The sequence below is a fragment of the Balaenoptera physalus genome (genome assembly GCF_965194825.1).
Source record: "Balaenoptera physalus genome assembly, chromosome: 10".
Classification (NCBI taxonomy): Eukaryota; Metazoa; Chordata; class Mammalia; order Artiodactyla; family Balaenopteridae; genus Balaenoptera; species Balaenoptera physalus.
In genome coordinates, this window is record NC_138889.1 from 43,055,723 (window position 1) to 43,077,518 (window position 21,796).

General features: G+C 44.3%; 1 protein-coding gene across 27 annotated transcripts in view; it reads left to right on the forward strand.

Moving 5' to 3' along the window:
• Positions 1 to 21,796, forward strand: part of VSTM5 (V-set and transmembrane domain containing 5) — a 154,279-nt gene that overhangs the window by 21,297 nt on the left and 111,186 nt on the right. For 6 of the 27 annotated variants that reach the window (XM_082410056.1, XM_082410043.1, XM_082410060.1 and 3 more), the window contains 3 exons: positions 6,153 to 6,479; positions 6,592 to 6,732; positions 6,865 to 7,048. In XM_082410056.1, coding sequence (XP_082266182.1) covers positions 6,153 to 6,479; positions 6,592 to 6,732; positions 6,865 to 6,908 — 512 coding nt within the window. In that variant the 3' untranslated portion in view covers positions 6,909 to 7,048. The other 21 variants (XM_082410057.1, XM_082410058.1, XM_082410042.1 and 18 more) reach the window with 11 other exon arrangements.

Below are 21,796 nucleotides of genomic sequence, written 5' to 3' on the forward strand. Positions count from 1 at the left end.
TAGCCCATCTTTGTTTCTTACTCACCAGGTCCCAAACATGAGGATCCATCATGCTCCTCTAGGTGGGCTCACTTCTTTCTTAGCTGGGATTGCCCTTCCTCCCTTTCAAAATCTTATTCTTCGAGCCTCAACTGTAATGATGTCTTCCCCCTTCCCCAGCTCCTGCAAACATCCTGGCTTATTATCGGCACAGTTGAAGAATATCCCGATTTCCATCTCTACTCAGCCACTTACTGTGACATTGCACAAATTACCTAACCTCAGTGGCTTGACCTTGCTCCTCTCTAAAATGGGGGTGATGATATACTCTTCACCAGGCCAGCGCCCACAAGCCAGTGCCCTGCCATGGAGGAAGCGAAACGAGTGTGGGGCTGGGCTCAATCACTGGTGGGCGGTCCCCACTAAAAAGGGGATGCAGTGAGATTGCTGACCCATGGGAGATGTGTTCGGAAGCCAGAGGGTTAAGGGAAGAAGGGCTTTTGTCCTCTCTGTTTACCCAGAGCTGGCTGTCTCTACACCCCCACTGTGGAGCCCCCTTGGGTGCCTCAGAAATCAGCTGTTGTCTACCTTAGAGTTTTCTCTTTGCTCTTCAACGTTTCTTTGAGTCTCAGATGGGGTGACCAGCTGTCCTGTTTTGCCCATGACTGTCCTGATTTTAGCACTGAAACTCTTGAATCCTGGGAAGACTCTCAGCCCTGGGCAAACCATGAGGGTTGGTCACCTGAGGCTGGTGACACACTGATGGAGAGGGGTGAGCAGTGGGGACTGCAGCTCCTGGACGGGTACCTTGTGCTCAGCCCCGCTGGGCCTTACATGTGTTGTGTCACCTCATCCTCACAGCCCTCCTCCCGAGGTTTTCCAGTCCTCATTCCACAGCGGAGGAAGCCGGGGCTCTCAGTAGTGAAGGCGCCGTCTCTAGGTCTCCACAGCTAAGAGGTCCCCAGGGTGAACCTGTGTGGATCCTCCCACATCAGGTATCTCCACTGCACCTCACCGCCCCTGGAATAACCCTTCTGTGATGTGACTCATCACTTCACCAACCTGCTCCAGTGCTTCTGAATTAGGACCCCTAAACTAGGCTTTCTGACTTCTAGTTTAGTTGCCTACAGTCTTGATAAGGATGCTGATGACGATGATGCTTGTTTCCTGGTTCTCATCTGATGATCACACTGGCTGGATAAGTGGCTTTCCAGATAAGTGAGCTGAAAATGAGTTGTCCTGGGACTTCCCAGGTGACGCAGCGGTGAAGAATCTGCCTGCCAGTGCAGGGGACACGGGTTCGAGCCCTGGTCCGGGAAGATCCCACATGCCACGGAGCAACTATGCCCGTGCGCCACAACTACTGAGCCTGCACTCTAGAGCCCGCAAGCCACAACTACTGAAGCCTGCGCACCTAGAACCCGTGCTCCGCAACAAGAGAAGCCACTGCAATGAGAAGCTCGCACAACGCAACGAAGAGTAGCCCCCGCTCGCCGCAACTAGAGAAAGCCCGCGCAGCAACAAAGACCCAATGCAACCAAAAAAAAATAATAATAATAAAAATTAATTAATTAAAAAAAATGAGTTGTCTTGATTAAGGTGTATCCTCCATGGCAGGCAATATCTGTCTCCCCTTTAATTGATGCTGTTGTCCCCCCAAATTGTGGTGTGAACGGTATTAACCTTTATTGTGATTTCAGGAAATATATCCTTCTTAAATAATAAATTTTTAAAAGCAGCAAAGCGCTACCTCTCATTTACTTGTAAGAAAAGGAGTAAGGATTACTCCTTTTAGATTAGATTAGAGTGTTAGATTCCAGCCTGTTGCTCAGTAGCTGGCTTCACCTGCCTGGTACTTTCCCTTTGATTAGTTCCCAAGGGGTGTCACCAGCTCTAGGAAATCAGACTTTCCAGAAGCCCGTTGGTTCAGGTTCCGTGACTTCTGCCCTGCTAATGTCTTCAGTTACGTGACCTCTTCCTTAAAGGAAGCATCTACATCTTTCTGGGAAATTGGTAGAATTTAGTTTTTCTCTTCTCTCCACGTAGAATTCAAGTAAAGACGAAAAACAAGGTAAACTTTTAAACTTTAAACTTTGTTCACCAGATATCTTGGTCTAATCAGGAGAACTTTAAATGATCTTTAAAACATTTTTTTTTTATTTTCAATTTAATCAATGTGAAAATGCAAAATGGTATAAATGTATAACTTGGAAAATTTCTGGTGCCATCCAATCTCTAACGGATAATCCCTGTTAATAGAGCATATATTACTCCAACATTTTTCCATACAATATATATATATATATATTAGCACATAGTTACACAAATGTAAGTAAGAACATAGTATATGGTTTTATAAATTTATTTTTTAACTGAGTAACATGTCATAGACATCTTCCCTTGTCTGCACAAAGTTCATTCTTGTTCATGGCTGCCTGGCATCCACTTTACACGTAAAATCTGATTTATTGCACCAACCTCCTTGAGTAGAACATTTGAGCCAGGTCTGACTATTGGCCTAGCCACTAAGTTCCTCTGGACTTGTTCTGGAATGATTTTAGCATGAGGTGCAGGAGTGGTTACTCATTAATTCAACTTTTTAAACAGTTGACAAGCAGTTTGCCTTTAAACTCTTGGAACTGTTCATTTTCCGTCTTTGCCATAGACCATTTATTCCTAATTTTATGTGTCAGGAAGAAGAGGAACTCTTTGTTCCTAAAACCTAGTTAAATGCCTGATTAATTTGTCAGATTAGGAAGAGGGTTTTCTAGTCAAAAGAAAATCTAGAAACTAACAAGGACCAGTTGGCCAGCTTCCAGCTGTGTCAGCATCTGAGAAATTTGGGCATGTTATTTTTGTTTTTCAGTTTTGCTGTTTCTTGGGACAAAATAACTGAAAGGCTCAAAATGGAGGTCCCTAAGGCTATTAAAAAGGGCTGCTACTCTCCCAGGAGACTAGTCTGTCAGTAACCTTGACTAACATGGTTAACACAGGATGTACATATAATACAAATAGTTGATGATCCAGATTTGTCATTAGTTCTAAATATGGTTCTCCAAATCTTACGGTAATCATAATCCCAGCTGCTCATATTTGAGGTCAGGGAAATCAGAAAATACAGATAAATAGATGATATATCAGTAGTCACCAAGTAGAGTGGAAAAACTGTGGGTTTTGAATCAGACAGAAATGCATGCAAATCCAACCTTTGCCATTTCCTAGCTACATGGGCATGTTGCTGACTCCTGTAAAAAATAAAAGAGAAGGATTTTAAAATACATAATAAATAGATAATAAAGCAATGGGCACATAAAGCCTTGAGTAAATTACAGTTCTCTTTGCTATGTGTGTATAAGCTTTTAGATGTGCCTAATTTTTCAAACCACCCAAGCAGCAACATTTCTATCAGATCGGCTCGCCTTCTTGCTGCTATAATTAGTCATTCACTTATGCATTCAGCAAACGTTTATTGGCCAATCACTATGTGTCAGGCATTGTGCTGGGTACAGGGAACACTGAGATGAAGAAAGCACCTAGTTCCTGCCCTCCAAGGGCTGACCTGGAATTTAACCTCTGTTTTCTACCTGAGAGAAAGAGAGAAAAAGCAAATGCGGCAAAATGTTAATAATTGGTGAATTTAGGAGACGATATATAGATGTTAATTGTACTTGGCTTTCAATCTTTCTGTGAGTTTAACATTTTTTAAAATAGGGTTGGGGAGAAAATATTTTTCTGTTACGTGGCAGCTGTAACTGTTTTTTTTTTTTTTTTTTTTTTTCTTTTTGGCTGTGACGGTCCTTAGCTGCGGCATGCGGGATCTTCATTGCGGCATTCAGGATCTTTCGTTGAGGCACAAAGGCTTCTGTCTAGTTGTGCTGTGCAGGCTCAGCAGTTGCGGCACGCGGCCTGTCTAGTTGTGACGTGTGGGCTCCAGAGTGAGCGGGCTCAGTAGTTGTGGCGCGCCGGCTTAGTTGCCCCATGGCATATGGGATCTTAGTTCCCCGACCAGGGATCGAACCTGTGTCCCCTGCATTGCAAGGCAGATTCTTAACCACTGGACCACCAGGGAAGTCCCGACAGCTATAACTCTTGAAAGCCATTATTACCTCCCAGTTTTTCAGCATGGAACCTATCGGATTATCTCTGGCCACTTAGCCGAGCCTTAGGAGAGGGATGGTAATGGGATATTCTGGGGATGGGAGAGGACAATGAGAAAAGTCTGGAAAAGTAACAGGCGTGGTTACCTGGAGCCACACAGCAGGGGCCCTGGGGCAACTGGGCACCCAAAGAGTGAGGGACTAAATAGGAAGTAGAGGTGGAAACAGAGGCATAGGCTCCAGCTTGAATCCTGCCCTATTCACTATCCAGTCTCCAGCCAGCCCTGACCGTTCTCTGTGTGGGGAGGGTGGAGGTGGAGGGGATTTGTCACATTCTGTGCCCTGAACTGCCAACCACTGACCTTTGACTTGAGCATAGAGGTTAAATATCTGACCTTTGGAGTCAGCAGCCCTTGTGTGAATCTCAGCCTTGCAGGGTCAACTTGGACAAGCTACTTAATCCTGTTGACACTGAAGTTTCTTATATCCTTGATGGAACTGTAGTGGGTTGTGTGACACTTTAATGACGTGGCGTGTGTAAAGCAGTTAGCGCAGGGCCTGTGCATGGTACCTATGTAATAAAATATTTCATGACATATACGATCTTAGCCAGTGGCTCTACTGTTCATCCACACACTCATGCAGAAATCTCGGCTTGATGCCTCTTTGCCTCGCCCACTGCCACGGCTAGTTATCGGCATGTTCTGTCCTCTTTACTTCCAAATGCATCCTAAATCAGACCACCTTTCACTGTCTCCAAGGCTATGTCTCCGTCTCTTATCTAGTCTCTGCGGCAGCCACCTGACTGTTCTTCCTGCCTCCGCTCTGGCCCCCTCACCCCCAGACGTTCTCCACAGCGGACTCTCTCAAGCTTAATGGAGAATGTCACCTTCCCACCTAAGCCTTCCTATGGCTTCGCATCACCCTTGCGTAAAACCCACCCCTGACTCTCAATGTCATGACCCAAGTCCTGCCCAGCTCTCCAGCCTTGTCTCCTGAACTCGCCCCATGGCTCCCTGCATTCTGCGTTCTGGCCTTCTTTCTGTCCCTCAGACATACCAGTTCACTCTCACCTCACTCTCTGTAGTTGTTCCCTCTGCCTGAAACGTGTGTCTTCGCGTGGCTCCCTCCTTGTCCTCCCTGTCGTTTGGGTCCCGGTTCATTTTCTCAGCGAGGTCCTCTCTGACCATCCTGTCTCATGTTGTGTACCACCTCTATCCCCACCCGCCACTAGTACCCTATTTTATTATCTTCAAAGCACTTGTTATCTAAAATGATCTCATGTGTTTATGTAACCCTTGTGTGTCTCCCTTATACAATGGAAGCTCTAGGGAATAGTGAATAGTAACCTTGTGTTTTGTTCACTGTCCTAGCTTGGGCTGCCATAACAGAATACCACAGACTGGGGGCCTTAAGCAACAGAAACTTATTTTCGCACAGTTTGGACGCTGGAAAGTCCAAGATCAAGGTTCTGGCAGGGTTTGGTTTCCGAGGAGAACTCTCTTCCTGCCTTGTAGACAGCTGCTTTCTCACTGTGACCTCAAATGGTCCTTTCTCCATATGAGCCCATGGAGAGAGAATGAGAGAGAGAGAGGGAGAATGAGAGAGAGAGAGACTTTTCTTATGAAGACACCAATCCAGGGGACTTCCCTGGCTGTCCAGTGGTTAAGACTCCACACTTCCAATTAAGGGGAGTCAGGTTCGATCCCTGGTCGGGGAACTAAGATCCCACATGCCATTCGGCACGGCAGGAAAAAAAAAAAAGACATCCAACTGGAGCAAGGCCCCACCCTTATGACCTCATTTAACCCTAATTACTTCCTTAGAGACCCCATCTCCAAATACAGCCACACTGGGGGGTTAGGGCTTCAACATAGAAATTGGGAGGTGGGGGGGCGGATACAAACATTCAGTCCATGACATTCACCATTGTGGCATCAGCATTGGAACCTAGAAGAGAGCCTGGCATGTAACAGGCACTCAATAAATACGTGCTAAATAAATGAATGTGTTATAGAAGTTCACTTCACTGTGAGTCCATATGAGTGGCGCCAAGTCTAGCACTCCATCCCGCAGGTCAGGGCGTGTCCCTGTACATTCCCCAGGCAGCCATCAATGCCACGGTGGAAGAGGACATCCTGCTCTCGGTTGCATACTCCTGCCATGGCATCCCCATTATCGAATGGAAGTATACGTCCAACTGGGGAGTGCAGAAGATCGTGGAGTGGAAGCCAGGGACTCAGGCCAACATCTCCCAAAGCCACAAGGACAGGGTCTGCACCTTCGACAACGGCTCCATCCAGCTCTTCAGTGTGGGTGTGAGGGATTCCGGCTACTACGTCATCACGGTGACCGAGCGCCTGGGGAGCAGTCAGTTTGGCACCATCGTGCTGCACGTGTCGGGTAAGACACCCCCCAGGGGCCCCGGCGCCTCTCAGGACTGTGAGTGTGCGGAGGCCGACTTCATGATATTAAAAGAGACGTTATCTCCCCCTCCCCTCCCCCCGCCCCGTAGAGATCCTCTATGAAGACCTCCACTTTGTCGCTGTCTTCCTTGCTCTTCTCGCTGCCGTGGCTGCAGTGTTAATCAGCCTCATGTGGGTTTGTAATAAGTGTGCGTATAAATTCCAGAGGAAGAGAAGACACAAGCTCAAAGGTAATTCTCTGGGCCTTGTGATAATTGATTCGTGGCTTGGATGGCCAAAGGTGGACCTTGTCACATCTTGTTCTCACCAAGAAACCAGCCCCGGCCGATTGGCAACTCATGGATGTGTCTTTTGCTTTGCAGAAAGCACAACGGAGGAGATCGAGCTGCAAGATGTGGAGTGTTAGCCAAGGCTGGGCCCAGTTACATTCCTACCTCCAGAGGAAAATGTTATCTCCCAACGAAAGGGGCAAACACGGCCAGTCCAGCCCAAGCCTCTTGTGCCACACACTGGTTCCTGATGGGACAGCTGGATGTTGACAGGATGTTGACTGGATGTTGACTGCCTGGAGCTGGACTCTGGATTGGATAAAGGCAGTTCCAGTGGCATGGAGTTCAAAGAGGAGAGGGGTGCAGGCTCTGAGCCACAGCTGTGCTTGGCTGCGGCTCCCGGGCCGTGTGGACGCGTCAGCAGTGGCCCCGTGCAGGCCCTGGCTGCTTCCTCACTACGCTCTGCTCTGGCGGGGGGATGGCCATTGGAGGGGTCCCTGTACCAGAGGCCAGAGTATTTCCAGATCAAGTGTGCAACCAGCACCAGAGCAAGCTGTCTGTGCTCCGGTCTCCTCTGCCTGTGGCCTCCTCCAGCCCTCTGCTGTGGGAGCTATTGTGAGAGCTGAGGCATTAGAGCACCTGCTCAGAGCAGGGAAAGGACCCCCCCGATCCGTGGCCTGGAGCTTTAGGGAGAAGAGCTTAATTTGTTCCACAGGGACCAGCATTGGGAACAAGGAATAGGGAGAAAATTATCTTTCTCTTTCTCTCTTACTCCAATGTTGATTAGATTTTTCCCTTCTACGGCCCCAGTGTAGGCCAGTGTGAGGAAAACAGTTCATCTCCACCATGGGCAGAGTCTGGCTTCCAGATGGCCCCCTGACAAGCTGGGTGACACTACCTGTGTGAAGGCTGGGCCTGCACGGTGGGAGGGACAACTGGAAAGTCAGCGCGGGCTTCGAATCTGTCCCCCTCAGCCACTCACACTTCCTGTCAAGTCAGAGCCTTGCTTGCTCCCAACTGGGCTGAGGAACACTTGGCCCGCACCTACCTCACCCTCAGGGTATCACGTGAGGCCCACAGTAGCACAGAGCACTCCGAGCAATGGAAGGAAAGCATGAGGAATCTTCCAGAGCCTAGAAAGCAATAAGCACTATGCTGAGTCCTGGAAAATGTAAAATACCCTGGGGTATTGGGGCTCCAGGTGAAAGTGGGGACTGGATCACAGCCGACCTTGGCCGTTGTTCTCTGAAGTTGTTGGCCACCGCGTTTGCCTGAGTTTCTCCATCCCAGCTTCCTTTCGGCAAGCTCTAAAGCAGGCATGAATTTATCTTCCATTCTCTTTTCCCTCTCCAACATTCTTAGCTACAGATCAAAGGTACCATCCCAATTATTGGTGGAATTTGAGCTTAGTAGCTGTGTCCCCAGCCCTTAGCTGCAAATTTACCCACACAAACATGAAGGAGAGCTAGAACATTCTCTTCTGCCTCTCTTCAAGTCCCCAGTGTCAACATCTTTTCCAGAAGTTACCTGGAGACGTTAGTATGAGGCTTTTCCCTGAATACTGAATCCGGGGTTACAGGAAGGGATCTTTTGGGGCTTTAGAGCAGAGCTCCAAAGGCACTACTTGACTCAGAAGGTGAGAGAGCAGTTGATCTACACGACTGATTTGTAGCCTAAGTATGTGACACACAGAAGGGTCTCACCTCAGGCCACCTCCTGGACACATGTGTAAACACACACACCTGCACCCTTTTCCCTGGACAGCAATCAGGGGAACCAGACCTATGCCATGAAGGATGGGTTTCTTATACTGGTCTCCAGTGCCGCGAAGAAGCAGGCTAAGTGTCAGAGAGGGTCAAGGATAATCTGATCATTTCTTCGTCCTTTTTCACACCCATCAGCAGGAAACCGGACTGGATCTGGGTAGCTGCTACAGCCTCTGTCCTCTTGACACTACCTGCTTTCCAGAAATCTACCTCTCAGCTTACGAGAAGTCAGGGGTGGTAATCTTTGTAATAAAAGGAGAGATGGAAAAGAACACCCAGCGAGAGGCACAAACCCAGATGTAAATTAAATCTGTGCCCCGCCCCTGCCCCAAATCTTCATGAAAGGTTATTCCCTCAGCTTTCCGTGTCTTTATTTTGCACTTTTAAGCTCCCCACATCTTGAATATTCCTGTGGAAAGTTCTTGATTCTTGAGCCTGGGGGTTTTGTCTATTTTTTAAAAAAGAAAACATTAAATCATAGAGGTTTAGCCACTGAACATGTTAAACTATAAGTTATGTTTCAAGCTGTGAGGGAGAAAAAAAAACCATTTTAAAGACTGAAATAAAACCTGCAAACAAAGCTCTGGTCCTTTGTGTGTGAGCCCATCCCTGCGGAGAACTCAGAGGCCCTGGGAGAGATTTCCATCACCTGTAGACAGAAGCAAAACCCTCAGCCACAGCCAGGGACCTGACAGGTTATTTTCATGACAATGGAATTAATCACATTGATTCTAACCATAAACATTCTTCAGCAATTCAGAAAAGCCACACTTCATTAGCGCCATTATTCTCCCCTGTATTGTAACCAGAAGACTAATTTGAAGTTTTTGCTTCCGGAATGTGACTTGTGATTCAATAGAGTCCTTCCTGCTTCTACAAGGGGCTGAAACGAGGATGTGGCAGTTGTTATCACCTCGTTCAGCGGTGCATAAGACGCCAGAACTTACGTGCTTTGTCGACAGAATGTCCTCTCAGAGATTGTGATCTTAGAAACCCAAAAGGGACACACTGTTCTTTCTCATTTCATGGTGTTCCAGGTATGCAAGGATTGCTGAAACAGAGCACTCCTGTCCTCTGGAGCCCGCATGAGATGCTAAATGCTCCACAGGACGTCACGCTTGCTCTGATTTGAAATGGTACCACACAAAGCTGAGGAGCCAAAGCAGTGAGAGATAAGAAGGTTATCAGGATATCTTGCTCAGTGCAGGGCTGTAGAAACAAGCCCTGAGAGAGGATAGGGTTTGGAAAGGCTAGATAACTGTAAGGAGGGCAGAGAAGATGTGGCAGAATAGAATGTTAGGAGATGGAACCAAGAGGAACCAAATGTGATGGGGTGAAACCCCAGGGCCCAGATGCAAATACAGCCCCCTATGACAACATGGGAGGGGAGACTGGGGAAAGGGAAACCCTCTCTCTGTCATCAGGCTTTATATATCCAGCATGTTTCTTCTGCCCAGTTTTCAGGGAAGCCTCAGACGCCTCTAGTTTACTGAAAGCAGAGCAAATCCCTGTGGTAGTTGACAGTGTGTCAATCCAGAGCTCAGCTTCTGTTAAGGGACAGTGCGAGTCTCCAGCGCATGCACCTCTCTGCACACCCATCCCCACTGTCAGCTTTTCCAAACCCTGAGAACATGGATACTGAGTCCACTATTTCCACTGCCTTTTATTTTATTTAAATTTTTTTTATTTAAATTTTTTTTATATTGGAGTGTAGTTGATTTACAATGTTGTGTTAGTTTCATGTGTACAGCAAAGTGAATGTTATATATCAGTTATATATATATATATATATATATATATATATATATATATACATATATACATATATATGTATATATCCATTGTTTTTCAGTTCTTTTCCCATATAGGTTATTAGAGAATACTGAGTAGTGTTCCCTGTGCTATACAGTAGGTCCTTATTAGTTATCTATTTTATATATAGTAGTGTGTATATGTTAATCCCAATCTCCTAATTTATCCCTTCCCCCCATGTTTCCCCTTTGGTAACCATAAGTTTGATTTTGAGATCTGTGAGTCTGTTTCTCTTTTGTAAATAAGTTCATTTATGTCATTTTTAAATTAGATTCCACATGTAAGTGATATCTCCACTGCCTTTATTTATTTAAAAAATATTTATTTATTTATTTGGCTACGCCAGGTCTTAGCTGCGGCACGCGGGATTTTTATTTGCAGCATGCGAACTTTTAGTTGCGGCACATGGGATCTAGTTGTTCCCTGACCAGGGATCCAACCCGGGCCCCCTGCATTGGGAGTCTTAGATACTGGACCACCAGGGAAGTCCTTCCACTGCATTTTCAACATTAGGTGGATGTTTGGTTTAATTACAAAGGGGATGAATCGTTCTTTAAAATTAAAATGATATTGGAGTCCATATCTAAAGTAAAAAGTAAAAGTTCTCTCTCCTTTTTTCCTATGCAATAGTTAAATGCAGGTGTATCCTTCTAGACTTGCTCATGCATATATGAAAATATCTGTCTATATATACATGAACCACAATATACATATTTAATCTATTTTCTTTTTAGGCAAATGGGATTCTATTATACACATTACCCTACAACTTGCTTGTTCTCCCTTAATGTTTCTTGGGCATTATTTCATGTCTCTACCTATTCCTAAATATTCTTATTGCCTCCACAATGCAATTCATAGCATGGATACATTGTAATTGTTTGTTCACTGAAAAATTTTTATTTCAAATGGTATATACAAAAATAAATATCTTGGGCAATCTTCCTATCACATCAGACTTGTTCCTTCAACCAAGATGGCTTCCTCTTGTTAACTAAGGTGCATAACTCCATCACCTATGAATCTCTTCCTCTTTCAGGAAATTCAATGTTTTATAATATTAAAAAAAATTTTTTTGAAATATAGTTGATTTACAATGTTGTGTTAGTTTCAAGTGTACAGCAAAGTGATTCAGTTATATACATATATATTCTTTTTCAGATTCTTTTCCACAGTAGGGTATTACAAGATATTGAATATAGTTCCCTGTGCTATACAGTAGGTCCTTGTTGTTTACCTATTTTATATATAGTAGTGTGTATATGTTTTTTTTCTTCTTTGTTTTTGCTGTGCTGCACAGCTTGTGGGAGCTTAGTTCCCCAATCAGGGACTGAACCCGTGCCCCCTGCAGTGGAAGCGTGGAGCCCTAACCACTGGACTGCCAGGGAATTCCCAGTAGTGTGTATATGTTAATCCCAAACTCCTAATTTATCAACCCCCCCCTCCCCGCCTTCCCTTTTGGTAACCATAAAATTGTTTTCTATGTCTGAAGTCTGTTTCTGCTTTGTAAATAAGTTCATTTGTATATTTTTAGATTTCACAAATAAGTGATATCATATGATATTTGTCTTTCTCTGACTTACTTCACTTAGTATGATAATCTCTAGGTCCTTCCATGTTGCTGCAAATGGCATTATTTCATTCTTTTTTTACGGCTGAGTAATATTCCATTGTGTGTATATGTGTGTGTGTGTATATATATATATATATACCATATCTTCTTTATCCATTCATCTATTGATGGACATTTAGGTTGCTTTCATGTCTTGGCTTTTGTAAGTAGTGCTGCAATGAACATTGGGGTGCATGTATCTTTTTGAATTTTGGTTTTCTTCAGGTATATGCCCAGGAGTGGGATTGCTGGATCATATGGTAGCTCTAATTTTAGTTTTTTAAAGAACCTCCATACTGTTCTCCATAGTGGCTGTATTAATTTATATTCCCATCAACAGTGTAGGAGGGTTTCCTTTTTGCCACACCCTCTCCAGCATTTATTATTTGTAGACTTTTTGATAATGGCCCTTCTGACAGGTGTGAGGTGATACGTCATTGTAGTTTTCATTTGCATTTCTCTAATAATTAGCGATGTTAAGCACCTTTTCATGTGCCTGTTGGCCATTGGTATGTTTTCTTTAAAGAAATTTATTTAGGTCTTCAGCCCATTTTTTGATTGGGTTGTTTGTTTTTTTGAATGTTTTATAATATTGGTGAGTTTTATGTAAAGTTTAGCAAAGACTGAATGTTGGGAGAGGGAGAAAGAGCCCTATTAATGTAAAATCAAAAGATTTAGCTTCAGATTTGACCTTCTCAAGTGCACCCACATGTAGGTTAAATTCTTTTGATGCAAGACTCCTGGTTGTTCAGGCAGTTCTGTCCCTAAATATGCTAGAAAGTACTTTTCCCTCAGGTACCTCATGGTTTGAAAAGACTTTTTCTTACTAAACAAAGTGAACTTATTAAATAATAATTCAGTTTCCTGTTTTTTATTCAATAACAATACATAAATGCCAGTTAGAATTCCCGGTCAACATGAGATTATCAGGAATACCACTTTGATTTCATGGTGTTCTGGCAAAGAAATCACATGGTGAAGTTTTAAAGGGTAAATATATGATTCCGTTAGTCTTGTTACCACCGATCAGAGCTCTCTCTTACTGCCTCTTTGGGTCTCAAGGGGATCGGGATGGGACTACATGTAAAGAAGGTTAAAAGAGAAGCCGTGAATAGAATCGAGTGGAAGAAGAGATTCTGCCACTGGCCTAATCTCCTTGGTATACTCACTAAGTTATCAGGAAGTTTTCCAGATTGTACGTTACTTTTCTATCTCAAACTTCTCCCTCATCTACCAAATTTCAGGCCAAGTATAGTCTGTTCTACAAAGCTCACAATCAGTAAATAGGGAAACAAAGACAGTATAACATGGAAGTTTTTCTGGTGCGTAAGCTAGGGAAGCCAGAATACCGGGAGTAGAAAAATTCCTTGGCCATTTGAGCTCAACTATTAGAGAAGTAAAAATGAGTGCCTGCGTCTGGGACCCCTCTAGCATAATTTTAGTCATTCTTTCAGATGTTTAGATTGGTCTCAGTTTTTCACTTTTACAGACCTCCTTGATAATCCTTACAATGATCTTTGTGAAGTATGTCTATAGGATAAATTTCTGGAAGTGAATTTGCAGATAGGAAACAGCAAACTTTAAAGCAAAGACCCAGCTCTGGTCACTGACTTTTGAGTAGCACTTATGTCACTTTGTTTGCTGCTTCGAAGAGACAGGGTTTCTCCATGGTGAACTTCCTCTTAGTTCCCATCCTAAAGTGAGATTCAGAGACTTGAATTTAGCTCCAAGTATTTAAGGTATCAACAAAGAACAGGAGTAGGAAAGTGAAAGTGAATGAAAGACCAAGAGAGAGGGTGTAGAGAGAGTTCAACCACAGAGAATGGCTTTAAAAATAAACTAGAGAAAACAAATCTTCCACCCACAAATGCACTCCCTGTCTTTACCATCTGTAAATTTGAATATAGGACATAGGACATTTATAGGACAAATATAGGACATTTTCTCCTAATGATAAACAAACATAAAGCTGATGTCTTAACCATTTTTCCAACTTCTAATTAGCTCAACTTTTAGAAAAGAGTTGCTTAATGCTTTATATTCGCACAACACTTTAGAATTTAACATCCATTACCAACCATATTGAAACCTTTGAACCACCGCTGCGGTTACCAGAGGCATCCTTGTCCCCATTTTATATACATGGAAACAACTTCAGAGAAGGTAACCCTGCCAAGCAGACACAGCTGAGCAGATGTAGAGCCAACATTCCAACACAGCTCCTTTGCCAGCCTGTTAAATACTTGGTGAGGGACTAATTGGTTTTCTTCTAGCCTCTCTCCCAAATTCCACAGCACATCCTTCCAACTCCAGGTCATTCAGGTTGAAACATTAAGGTGGAAAATGTAGAGTTGCTGCCACAGCAACTGAGCTTCCTGCCATTTCCCCCATATTTACTTTAGTTTTCACTATTCTTCAAGTGGGAAGTGGCTGTTCTGTAAACAGCGACTTAAGATAATGCGGACAGGAAGGCATTTGGAGATCCTGTTGGTCTTCAGTTATCCTGGTCCACTCAGATGAAGTGTAGATGAGCAGGTGGTAATGTCTGTGCGTGTATTCTTATCAGCTCTACTCAGAGTGTGGTCCTTTTACTGGTTTATGACAAGATAATCATAGAAACAGAAAATAAAACATTCAAACATTTTTATATTTGACAGCCATTTTATGTCTATTATAATAGATGGGGCTTTTATTTTGTATCTCAAAATTTTTCTAGTAATTAATTTTTATTGTATTTTACCAAAGTATCAATCTGCAATGGATGGAAATTTAAAAAAAAAAAAACAAAAAAAACAGTCCTTTGGTGAAAGCTTGAGAATCACTGTACTGCAGTGTGAGCCTTCTTAAAAGACCCCTTATGTGAGTAGAAATGTACAGATTAGCTTAGCAAAATTAGCTAAGGCAACTTTTGGTCCACCATAACTTATGAAGCACAGAAATTTTTAAAATAACTGCAGATTCATACCAATCTTTCCATTTCCATGGGTAGAAAGATGTAGTACCTTGATCAGGAGGAAAAAAAGCAAACAGAAACAGAAAGGTGTTAGGTATTTTATGGCTTACAAACTCTATTTATCTTTTAAAAGAAAAAATGTAGAGAAATACAAAGGACTTTTTAAAAGTTACTTTAGTCATAAATTATTAGAAAGGTATCTTTTAAAAATTGAAAGCTACAGATTACTTATAGATCATTTATAGTGGCACCAAAAGGCCCATAAGGCTAAATCTCTTATTGAAACAAGAGGGAAGGGGACAGGGCACAACCATTAAAAGAATGACATGGCCATAGGCATGACAAAAACTGGTTAGAACTCACTAGATCCAAGATGGCAGGAGATTCGATTTCCAATGGACCTTGAGCCTCATTATATGCTCATTGTAATATATTAGCATGCTAAATGACACACCCACCAGCACCATGACAGTTCTGAGGCTAACCATAAAAGGCCATAAAAGACCAAAAAGTGAGCAGTGTCCCAATTCCTGGAAATCTCTGCCCCTTTCCCCCAAATAATTGGAATAATCCTCCCGCTCATTAGCCTATGAAATTACCCAGCCCATAAAAACTAACCACACCATATTTTGTGGTGCTCTCTCACCTTCTGTGATGGCCCACGCTCTGTCTGTGGAGTGTGTTTCTCCTAAGGCCTCTCATCTTCTGAGATGGTCCACACTCCACTTCTTACCTATCACTTCATCTCCGAATTCTTTTAGAACGAAGCAAGAACCTCAGATTCACTGGGAACATATTGGTGAGCCAGCCAGGAGAATTCGGTAAGCCTCAGCCTCTCGCCTCCCTTGCGCTTGAGAGGGACTACCTTATTTCCCACCATTACTCTCCCATTCTCTCCTACTCTCTCCCTTACTCTCTCTCTTTTGCTTTCTTACTCTCTGTCACCTTTTTGGACTTAGCCTCTCACCTCCCTTGGGCTTGAGAGGCACAGCCTTACTGCCAGTCATCCTCACAGGCATCTAGGGACCTGAATCACAGGATCTTTGCCTTCTGGGTTTGCCTCATCCACCATTTAATTAACTGTTAACAGGTCCAATTGTGTAAAAATATGGAATACAACCTTACTTAGACTTTGTGCCCTGGTTACAGCGGCTGCAGTCCCTTCGGGAGCTCCCTCAAGCAGTAGGCTGTCTGTGCGTATACCCCCGGGTATTAGGAGGGGGATGGTTCCTCCCCACGTGGTTGGGCCTCACGGTGGTGGGACCATCGTTCACCACCTGCCTCCTGGCGTTTGTCCGGCCCCCTCCAGAGTCTACCCTGACCCCACTGCCACCACGCCCTGTTAGGGCTGGCCAGGCGACACAAACTGCATGGCCACGCCCCAGGGATACATGCCTGAGCAATGACCCGTATCTGCCGTGCTTGCCTCCCTGGGGTCACGTGATTGGGGGTGTTCTTCTAGGGTTGCGGGGCCCTCTATCCCCCTAACGACAGTCACGGTGCCTCTGCCTCGGCTGCCATATCAGCCCCTGCACCCAGCCCCGCTGCCCGCTGGCCAGAGCATGTGTGGGAGGGGGTGAGGGGGAGGATGGCACCAAGGTCCCAGGGGTGCTGCCCGCAAAAGGGAAGGGAAAAGAGAAGTTTTTTTCTTTCTCACAAACCATCTCCCTTATGGCCAGTGCCTGTTTTCTGAAACTTACCACCTTTTTAGGGAAAAAAGGCTGGGACTTAAATAAGTCTTAGAGCCATGAGGACGTCCATTCCAGGGGAACATATCCCAGAACACAGGAATTAATCTATAGACTGTATAGAGAAACCTTCAGGAAGGTCACTCATCCTGGGTACCACAGACGCCAGGATAGGATACAGGCCCCAGGACTTGGGTGCCAACAGGACCGCCACATGGGGGAGTAGCTAACCCCCATTGTGGATAAAGTCGACAGGACTATGTGGATGGGGATGCCTGGAACCACTCCTGTCTTAGAGCGCCCCCATGGGACCTCCTAACGCTAGTGCTTCTCTCTGGTACAGGAGCACCCTTTCCCTGAAGGAACGATGGGAAACACCTCCTCCACCCCAAGGACTCACCCCTTGGTTGCAACTTGAGTCACTGGGACAAGTTTTCTCAAGATTCTTTAAAACGAAAAAGCTCATTTTCTTTTGTAATGAAGCCTGGTCCCAGTAAAAACTTGAGGACGATGAGGCCTGGCCAGCAAATGGGAGCCTCAACTGTAATACCAATCCTACAGTTAGACATCTTTTGCAAAAGGCAGGGGAAATGGGACAGAAGTTCCTTATGTACAGGCTCTTATGGCCCTGAGAGAAAACCCGGAGCTTCGCAAGTCTTAGGTTAGGGAACCTGGCCGGCTGGGACCCATTTAGGCTACACAAAAGCCCTCTGTAGTGGCACACCTGGAAGAACAGGAGCCCCAGACAGAAGACCCAAGCCCTAACACTCTTCCACCATCTTCAGCCTCTCCCCCACCCTATAAGCCTCTTTACCCTTCCGTACCAGAAATGCAGGAGAGCCTCTTTGCCCCCTTCAGGAAGGAGTAGGTGGGCCTCAGGGAATTACCAGAGTCCACACCCCTTTTTCCTTGTCTGATCTTAACCAATGCCACACCTGCTTAGGCAGATTCTTGGAGGACCCTGGCCAGTTCACCGAAGAATTCCAGGCACTGACTCTCTCCTTTGACCTTACCTGGAAGGATGTAAATATTGTCCTTTCCCACTGCTGCACTAGTGAGCAAAGGGCCCGTATTTGGGCACAGGTTCAAACATATGCTGATGAATTACAGTTTGCCCAACCACATCGATACCCTTTGGGCCTGACAGCCGTGCCTCTAATGGATCCCAGTTGGGACTATCAACCAGGCCAGCCTGGTATCACTAGTAGGGATCACATGATCCTTTGCCTCATTGAAGGGATGAAATGATGCGTAATTAAACCTGTTAACTATGTTAAGGTTAAAGAGGTCACCCAAGGCCAAGATGAAAATCCAGCCCTATTTCAGCCCCGATTGGTAGATGCCCTCAGAAAATATACGAATATAGACCCAAATATTTTCAAGGGACACATTATATTTGCAACCCACTTCCTTAGCCAATCAACCCCTACATCTGTCGGAAGATTCAAAAGCTTGCCACGGGGCCCTTAACCCCTCTCAACCTTCTTATTGACACAGCCTTCAGTGTTTTTAACAATAGAAACCAGACTGAGGAGGAAAAGAAGGAACGGCATGATTTAAGGAAGGAACAACGGCAAGCCAGGATTTTGGCAGCTGTCATGACGAGACCTAAGCCACCTCCTTCCTGGTCACCCCAAAAGTACTCCAGAAGACCTCCACCAGGGAAAGGAGCCAGTTTCAGCTGTGGGAGTCCTGAACACTGGAGCAAGGAATGCTCAGGAAACAGGTCCCAGCCTACACCCAAAACGCCATGCCTGCTCTGCAAGACGATGGGCCACTGGAAGAAGGACTGCCTCCAGCTCCAAAGGGAGTGAGGATATTCCCCTATGCCAGTCATGGCAGTGGTTGATTGACAGGACCTGGGACCTCCCAAGGCTCCTGAGAAGACAGTCATCATACACGGGAGGAACTGCGGGTGACCATTGATGTGGCAGGTAAGCTTGTCCAATTTCTAGTGGACACAGGAGCCACTTATTCTGTCCTGACTTCTCTTGCTGGGCCCCTTGCCCCTGAAACCTGCTCTATTGTTGGGGTTGAAGGAAAGCCAAAACTAAAACATTCCACCACCCCTCTAACTTGCACCTGGGGAAAGAGTCTTAAAACTCACAAGCTCCTTGTCATGCCTGAATGCCCCAGCCCATTATTGGGAAGGGATTTTCTCAGTCTTGGGGGCAACTCTTACTCTCCCTGAAGACCAAAGCCAAGGAGTGTTTTTGGTTGTACTATGTATTATACAAGACATGGACGGTCCAACCCAAAATACTCCCCCCAGGAATTGAAAAACTTACAGATCCACAGGTCTGGAATCAGGGAATCCCAGGGAAAACAAAGTTTGTCACTCCTATAAAAATCACCTTACAGGAAACTAATAACTTCCCTTCCGGGTGCCAATACCCCATAAAACCAGAGGCTCAAAGAGGCCTCCAACCCCTAATCTCAAAATTCATTAATTATGGGCTTTTGGTGCCATGCCAATCTCCCTGTAATACTCCAATCCTACCTGGTCTTCTCAGGAATCCTTATCTCTGCCACCTTTTTAAAATGCAAATTTTGAAAGAGGGTAAAGGTCTTCTCAGGAACCCTTCTCTCTGCCATCTTTTTAAAATGCAAATTTTGAAAGAGGGTAATTTAGATCTTGACTTGTCAAGGATAAATAGAAATCCTAAGTGTCTTTTCTGTCAACATTAGTAAAAAGGGTTTAGCCATCTAGACAGGTGACCTGGATTTGTTCCATCTGCCAGAAGCCCAATTTGAATCCAACCCCTTGTAAATGATGGGTTTTATATTACTGTACCTGACTCGGGGCTGAAATTTTGAAATGGGAACTATGAGGTCTCTGTGTTTGTGTGTTCGTATGTATCTATGTGTGTTGCAGATGTATGCTATCGCCAAAATTAATTCATAAAAGAGCTCTATTTAATTGGCTTAAAGGAAATTAAGTCCTTATAGCTTATATAAATACTCAGAAATATAAAACTGGCCAGAATGAATTTCAGGCTCACGTCATCTGGGAAATATTCAATACTAGGCTGATATCTGGTATTAAAGGTGGCTTAAGCTGGTTGGTCTGATTAATATAGACATGTCTTTATAGAGTCATCAATGTTAAGTATAGTACTTTTGTTGTACCCAGGTTTACTAGAGGTCAAATAAGACCTTATTCTGTTACGGATTTGTCAACAAGTAACTCGATGTGAAAAAAACATTTAAGGAAAGTAGGTTGTGTGTTTTCAGTAAAGAAAGTGTGAGGAATGGAATTGCATTTAATTAAGGGAAAAGAAAGTCTGCCTTCTGGTTGTTTCTGGATGGAAAAAAATAAAGTGATGGATATAGAAGGTGATAAAAGGTTTGTGGAAAGTGGACCCTGAGAAAAGGGTTTTGTGCATGGTCAGGATTGACTAAGTTTAGAATAAATTTAATTGAGTAAATGAATTGTAAAAGTAAGCTGGTGCAACACTTGAATTTGGCCTTTCTCTCTCTTAAAAGGACAAGTTTTCTTAAAATGTTGAACTGTCTTTGCTAACAGGTTTTAAGTTCTTTACCTTTTAAGTGATCTGTTCTGTATTTGTGTTTGTTTGAAATGTTTTATTGTCACTTTGGCTAAGTAACTATTGTCTCACAGTGACCTATGATCTTATTTGACCAAGTGTTTTAAATCTTTTTGACAAACTTCCCAAATACCAAATTTTAAAGTTCTTTTGATTTCCAGCTAACTTTGGGATACTTTAGAGGGCCCCTGAGGTATCTCAAAGAGAAGTATTTAACTAGGATTACTTCGTATGTTAAATTAAATGTAATCAGAGGTTTAATCAAGCCTTTTAAGTCTTTTGTCATTTATAGATATTTTTGTACTCTGACACTGTTACAAAAAGTGCTTCATCATCAAGAAGATTCATAGGAAGGCTAAGGAAACAGTTACAACAGTTCCACATCAAGATGACGGCTTCCAGCCGGTACGGACTTAAAACAAGGAGCTGTCCTGCCCTTGTGGCCCCTAGATCAGGCATCCAGAGATTTTTACTCCCTGACAGGCAGGGTCAACGCCCCTACTCAGCCTTGAAGCAGTTGTAGAAGACAGACCGTCACCCCTCTGCTTCCCAAAGGAATATGGGAGTAAAATCTCTGAGGAGGTAATGAAACAGGAGTGAAGGGGGCACGGCACAACCTTTAAAAGAATGACATGGCAATAGGACATGACAAAAACTGGTTAGAACTCGCTAGATCCAAGATGGCAGAAGATTCGACTTCCAGTGGACCTTGAGACTCATTACACACTCACTGTAATATATTAGCATGCTAAATGACACACCCACCAGCACCCTTACAGTTCTCAGGCTAAGCATAAAAGGTCAAAAACTGGGTGGAAAAAACAAAAACAAAAACCCCCCAAAAAACTGGGTGGTGGCCCACTTCCTGGAAATCTCCGCCCCTCCCCCCCAAAAACTGGAATAATCCTCCCACTCATTAGCCTATGAAATTACCCAGCCCATAAAAATTAACCATGACATATTTCAGGGCACTGTCTCACCTTCTGAGATGGTCCACAGGTCTGAGTGTATTTCTTTTTTTAAAAATTAATTAATTAATTAATTAATTAATTAATTATTGCTCTGTTGGGTCTTCATTGTTGTGCGTGGGCTTTCTCTAGTTGTGGCGAGCGGGGGCTACTCTTCATTGTGTTGTGTGGGCTTCTCATTGCAGTGGCTTCTCTTGTTGCGGAGCACGGGCTCTAGGTGTGCGGGCTTCAGTAGTTGTGGCTCCTAGGCTCTAGAGCACAGGCTCAGTAGTTGTGGCGCACGGGCTTAGTTGCTCCGCGGCATGTGGGATCTTCCCGGACCAGGGCTCGAACCCATGTCCCCTGCATTGGCAGGCGGATTCTTAACCACTGTACCTGAGTACAGTGTTATTTCTATCTAAATAAATCCGCTTCTTACCTATCACTTTGTCTCCAAATTCTTTCTCGACAAAGCAAGAACCTCAAATTCACTGGGAACGTTATTAAGTGAAGTTCCTCAGACATATTTTAGGACTGGGGCACTATTTCCACGAAGTTCGTGTTATTTATTCTTTGCAAAATGTATTCCATTACTCCATTTGTATTTTCCCTGGGAAAATGCAGAGAGATAATGGAATAAGACAGGACAAATCTTTAGTCGAAAGAAGCAATCCAGGGCTGCTGGCTGAAGCTGGGGAC